The following is a 5,281-nucleotide window of genomic DNA, read 5'->3' on the forward strand; positions in this document are numbered from 1 at the left end:
ATCAAATCATTTGCCTTCTTAGTTTATTGGATTAAAAGATATTTTAAGAAAGAAATTAGTCAAAATTAATAAAAATAATAAATCTTAAATTTGTTTGGATGCCATTAAATTACTAAAAAAAAATAATAAATAAAATTTTTTATTTTTAAATTATTTGACAAACTTTTAATAATAAAAATAAATTACTAAAAAATAAAAATATTTTTTTAGAAATTACAATTTTTCATTTTTTAAAAGAAATATTTTTATTTAAAATAAATATTTTTTACTTAATAAATAAAAAAATATTTCTATATTATTATATTAAAATATAATTAATAAACAAAAAAATTTTTACATAATTTTTAAATATAAAATTATTTTTACTTTTAAAAATTATTTTTAAAAAAATAAAAAATCTTTTATTCAAAACTCAACCATCATGTATTTGTCATGAACAATTACTCAAAATTAATTTTACATTTAAATTTTTTTTTTTCCATCCAATATCTTTTAACCATCATATCATGAAATTTTTTATTTTAATAAATAAATTAATTATAATAATGATCGAAATAAATAATTTAAAAAAATTCACCGAAACAAATATTTTTCTCTTATTTTGTTTATCTAAACGAGATAATTTTGCATGTATCTCATTTACATGGTATAAGACAGTTAAACGCGAAACGTGTATATCTCGAGACACATGTATTTTTTAAAAAAAATTGAAAATAATAAAAACATTAATATTATCAATAATCCAAACTTTTAGCATGCAATTAGCACGTTGGTAGAAGAGATTAAAATAGATATATTTGATCATTAGTACTCAAAAAGGTTGATGGAATAATAGGGGAGAAAATTGAAATAGTTATCTCTTACGTTATCTCCCACTATCAACATGAGTGATAACCGTTTCAATTCTCTCTCTACTATCCCATCAATCTCTCATACCAATTGGCAAAATGATTATTTTATTTTTTTAAATTTAAATCAATCCAATTGGATCATAATTTAAACTAAAATTTTCTATGTACTCTTTTTTTAGTATTAATTGATCAAACATATTAATATTATTACGTGGGGAGAGATTGCCCGTTATTAAGAGAGATTGATGGGATATTGGAGTGAAAATTGAAACAGTTATCACGTGAATAATGGGAGATAACCGTTTCAATTCTCTTCTACTATTCTATCAACCTTTTTTTAGTACTAATTGATCAAGCATATCTATTTTAATATCTTCTACCAATTTTTTTATGTACTAATTACATGCTAAAAGTTTGGATTATTAATAATATTAATATTTTTATTATTTTCAATTTTTAAAAATAATATATTTATCTAATTTACACGGTAAACGAAATATATACGTTTCACGTCCAACTATAAATAAGATACATGCAAAATTATCTCATTTATTATCTAAACAAAATAAGAGATGAATATTTATTTTGATAAATATTTTTTAAATTATTTATTTAAGTAATTATTATAATTTATTTATTTATTAAAATAAAAAATCCTCGTATTATGGGGATCCTCATTTTCGCAGCCTCAGACTAAAACTCACTACACATTTATAATTTATTGCCGGTTTCTACTTCTTCCACCGTCGATTTCTGCTACATCAAGTGGTAATTGGTACTTATATACCTAATTCAATTTACCCAATACATATTCAGAATTTAGATCATACACAAATTATACAAATGTAATTTTCTATTCTATTTGCTGTGATATATTGTTAGCATAATGAGGGTTACGTTTTGTGCTTTTTCTGGTTTTGATTTGTTAATATTTTGGATGTGGTTTGTTGTGCTTCTCTTTCCTCTATGTTTTGGGTTAGGGGGTTTTGAATAACAACGAAAAAAATAGCTAGTTGTTTTAGTTAATTTTTTTGCACCAATTTTGAAGAATAATTGTTCCAAATTTTGTATATGACTGAGTTTGGATTGAGAATTATGATTGATTATTTAGGTTAGATTTTAATCTGAGTACCAATTATTATTGTTATTGACGAGGTTATATAAATATATATATATTTTCAAGTGAGATTTATTTTCTTTTTCAGATAGAATTGAGGATATATAACTGAACTCTGACAGCATTCTAGATTCCTCGATCCTCTAAAATTGATTTATTAATTCCTCTTCAATGTTGGTTGTTTTAGTAAATTAAATTTTCAATGGAGCAAAATGAGTGTTAATGTTTCTGATGCTAACTCCAATGATAAAACCAATTGACAAGGCTTGTTATATAGAAATGATCCATTCTGCTTATTGTTTGCAGAAGGTGTAGAAGAAGTGAAATTGAAGAGCAGTATGAAAGAAGCAGCAGCAATACCATACAATTTAAGATGTCATGGTCGTGTTATTGGCGACCGCTATTTGAGGCCTAGACAAGTCCAGCTTGATTATAGCTCCAACAAACGTCGCTCCAGACGCAGGTTATGCTTGTTACTATTTAGAGCTTCTTGCCTTCTCCTTTTACCGAAAAATAAAGTATAGGAAGACAATGAAAATACTAAACAATACGAATGTTCACACTAGGTGTACGAATGGTTATTTTAATATTAAATTTTAGATGATTAATTTGAAAGTGTACTGTGTTTTTTATTTGATTAATAGTTGTTTATATTGTTTAAGATGGTCATTGTTTACCTAACACTCCCAAAATACAGATTTTTCACCTAATAACAATTCGCATCAAATTATCAATATATTGATTTCTTTCTTTTTTTTTTAATATTCCTTTGCTTGAAAATCAATTGTTGTTTGAAGTCAAAGACAAAAGCCTTGTGATCCCTCTTCATCAGAATCTGATGAAGATGATGAACCCTGTTTAACCGAAGCTGGTAAAGATGAAAAGCCCCCCTTACCTGAAGGTGGTAACGTTGAAATAGAGTAAGTCAGCATGATTTTATTCATTTAACTTTTTTCGCTTATAGTTTATGGCATTACATTATTACATTATTATTATTATTATTGCTTAAATTTCCTTGTTCTTACAAATAAACTTCTATGTGACATCAAAGGACCCTTTTTATTGAAGGCGGTGTTAGAGGCACTGAACCTGAAGAAGTGTGAGTGCTTAGGAAAATTTATTTCATTTTTATGGAATGTTGGAGTAGAAATAGATCTCTTTTTATTAGAAAACAAAAAAACTATCAAATGAATCGTCGTACATTTTAAATTTGAATTAAGAATTCGACAGAAAATTCAAGTGGTTATTAACAAAATAACTATTTTTTGATAATTTTATATATTTTTATTGTATATTTTTGTACATATAAAATATATATTCTAATATATTAATAAAATATAATATTAGAATTATTAAAATAAAAAATATTATTTTTTATGAATATATAAAATATTTTATATATTAAATATATTTTATTATTATTAGGAAATCTTTTTAAAAGTGTTTATTTATTAAAATAAAACAACTAGAAATTTTGCAATTGAAAAAAAAATTAGCTAAAAAATATGATTTTTATGAGAAATTTTGTAATCTAATTAATCGACCACTAATATATAAATATTCCCCCCCCCCCCCCCAAGTATGATTTGTAACCATATATCAATATAATAATACCTCCTTTTGGTTTTTTTTCCCTTTCTTTTTTTTTTTTGGCATTCTTCCAGATTTATAAGGAAAATGAGAATTAACTTTATTGAGACTACGTTTCCTTATCCATTAGCTGCAATGAAACACTACAATGATGGGCTAAAAGAGGTAAATTAACTTGTTAGTCCTACTCTATTGATTTCTTTTGATTATAGTACCTTTATTAAACAATAAAAACAAAAATTCTTCCTTGTTATTTGTTTTTCAGGAAGAGCAATACGAGGTTACTGGTACTCGTGGAAAAGTGTGCCGTTATTTCAAAAAACTTGGGTATATACGGCTAATGCACTTTATAGCTGAGCCTAAATATCCTAAAAACGTGCCCAATGCATCAGAGGATACTGCTAAGCACTTTTATGCCGGGGTTCAATCATCAAATGCCTAATCGTGAAACTCATGTGGATTACTGTAAACTGCAAGAAGAACCCTCACCACGTGGTATCATTACTAAAATTTTTCTTTCGTGCTTTCTATTTTTTGTGGCCCCACTTAATGATGCGGCCTGTTCGGAATGTGTTGTAGGTCCTTTTCTCCATGAAGTTGTTCCCTTGTGCTGTGAAACTTGTGGTCTTAAGGATCTGAAAGCCCTTGAGTCAAAATCATTGGAATTGAGGTTTATTGTCTCTTTAATGATAGTGATTTATATTTATAAGAGTTTATATTGACTTGTTTTTGTTTTGGAATTGAAGTGCTGAAGGTGAAAGAGGAAAGGAGGAGTATTGGAAGTAAGAGTCAGTGTTTCTCTTTTTATAATATGTTTATCTCCTTCATATGGATTATGATTTTTAATTGAAAATTGTTTGTTTCTATTTGTTTTTGTATGCTTTCTGCAGTGGTTATCACACCTCCACTCCTCCAAAACTTATTGTGGCATGCAGAAACCCAGAGTTCATAGCAGAACAAGCCGCCAGGAAAAAGAAAAAACGTTGAATGGATCTTAGAAGAATTGAACAACTAATGTCCATTCTGTGCTCATATATGACTGTTCCTTTTGCAAGATTTCCTTGTAAACCAATGTTGTTTGCGGAGAATACTTTCTAACTTGACTACAGTAATATTAGCTAAGGTTTTCTAGACTCGTTTTTGTTTATGTTTATATTTCCAATAATTCCGGTGGAAAATTATGGGAGAGGAGTGATAGGGGGCAGTAAGTTCTGTAATTTATAGCTATTAATTAGTTATTATTAGTGTTTTTAATGGTGTGAGATTACATCTAATGGTGTAAGATTACTCACTCTCCTTTTGTTAGTTAACTGCTGGCCAAATTTTAATAAAACTGCTGGTCTTGTAGATTTTTTCATTATGGGGTGTGGTGTGCATTGGTCGTATTGCTATATATGGCTATTTATCTCTCTAATAGTGGTTAGCTATAACAGCATCTTGTTTTATATCACCATTGGTGTATGCTACAGGGTGAAAGACATGTTTAGAGATTTAATAGTCTAACAATCGGTTTAAATAACTAATAAAATTATTTAAATTCTATTTTAGATTTATGGGTATAAAAATTCTATTTTAAGAATTTGATTAATTTTAGATTGCTTGATAGTGTTGTCTTAAATAGAATAAGAATTTAATAATTTTTTTCATTCTTGTAAGTTGAATATAAAAAATGATGTCTTAAATAGAATAAGAATTTAATAATTTTTTTAATTCTTGTAAGTTG

At 26.8% G+C, this 5,281-nt stretch overlaps 1 protein-coding gene across 1 annotated transcript; it reads left to right on the forward strand.

Annotated features, from left to right (window-relative positions):
• Positions 1-3,748: 3,748 nt before the first annotated feature.
• Positions 3,749-4,915, forward strand: LOC112702163 (uncharacterized). Its single transcript, XM_025753086.3, has 4 exons — positions 3,749-4,053; positions 4,138-4,228; positions 4,305-4,340; positions 4,449-4,915. The coding sequence occupies exons 1-4, from the start codon at positions 3,942-3,944 to the stop codon at positions 4,543-4,545; spliced, it is 336 nt and encodes a 111-aa protein (XP_025608871.1). The 5' UTR covers positions 3,749-3,941; the 3' UTR covers positions 4,546-4,915.
• Positions 4,916-5,281: the final 366 nt, after the last annotated feature.

This window comes from Arachis hypogaea, chromosome 7 (assembly GCF_003086295.3).
Source record: "Arachis hypogaea cultivar Tifrunner chromosome 7, arahy.Tifrunner.gnm2.J5K5, whole genome shotgun sequence".
NCBI lineage: Eukaryota > Viridiplantae > Streptophyta > Magnoliopsida > Fabales > Fabaceae > Arachis > Arachis hypogaea.

Coding starts and splice junctions, on each gene's coding strand:
- LOC112702163 (XM_025753086.3), top strand. CDS start 3,942: ATGCATCAGAGGATACTGCTAAGCACTTTTATGCCGGGGTTCAATCAT. Junction 4,054..4,137: donor AGAAGAACCCTCACCACGTG/GTATCATTACTA, acceptor AATGTGTTGTAG/GTCCTTTTCTCCATGAAGTT. Junction 4,341..4,448: donor GGAAAGGAGGAGTATTGGAA/GTAAGAGTCAGT, acceptor TGCTTTCTGCAG/TGGTTATCACACCTCCACTC.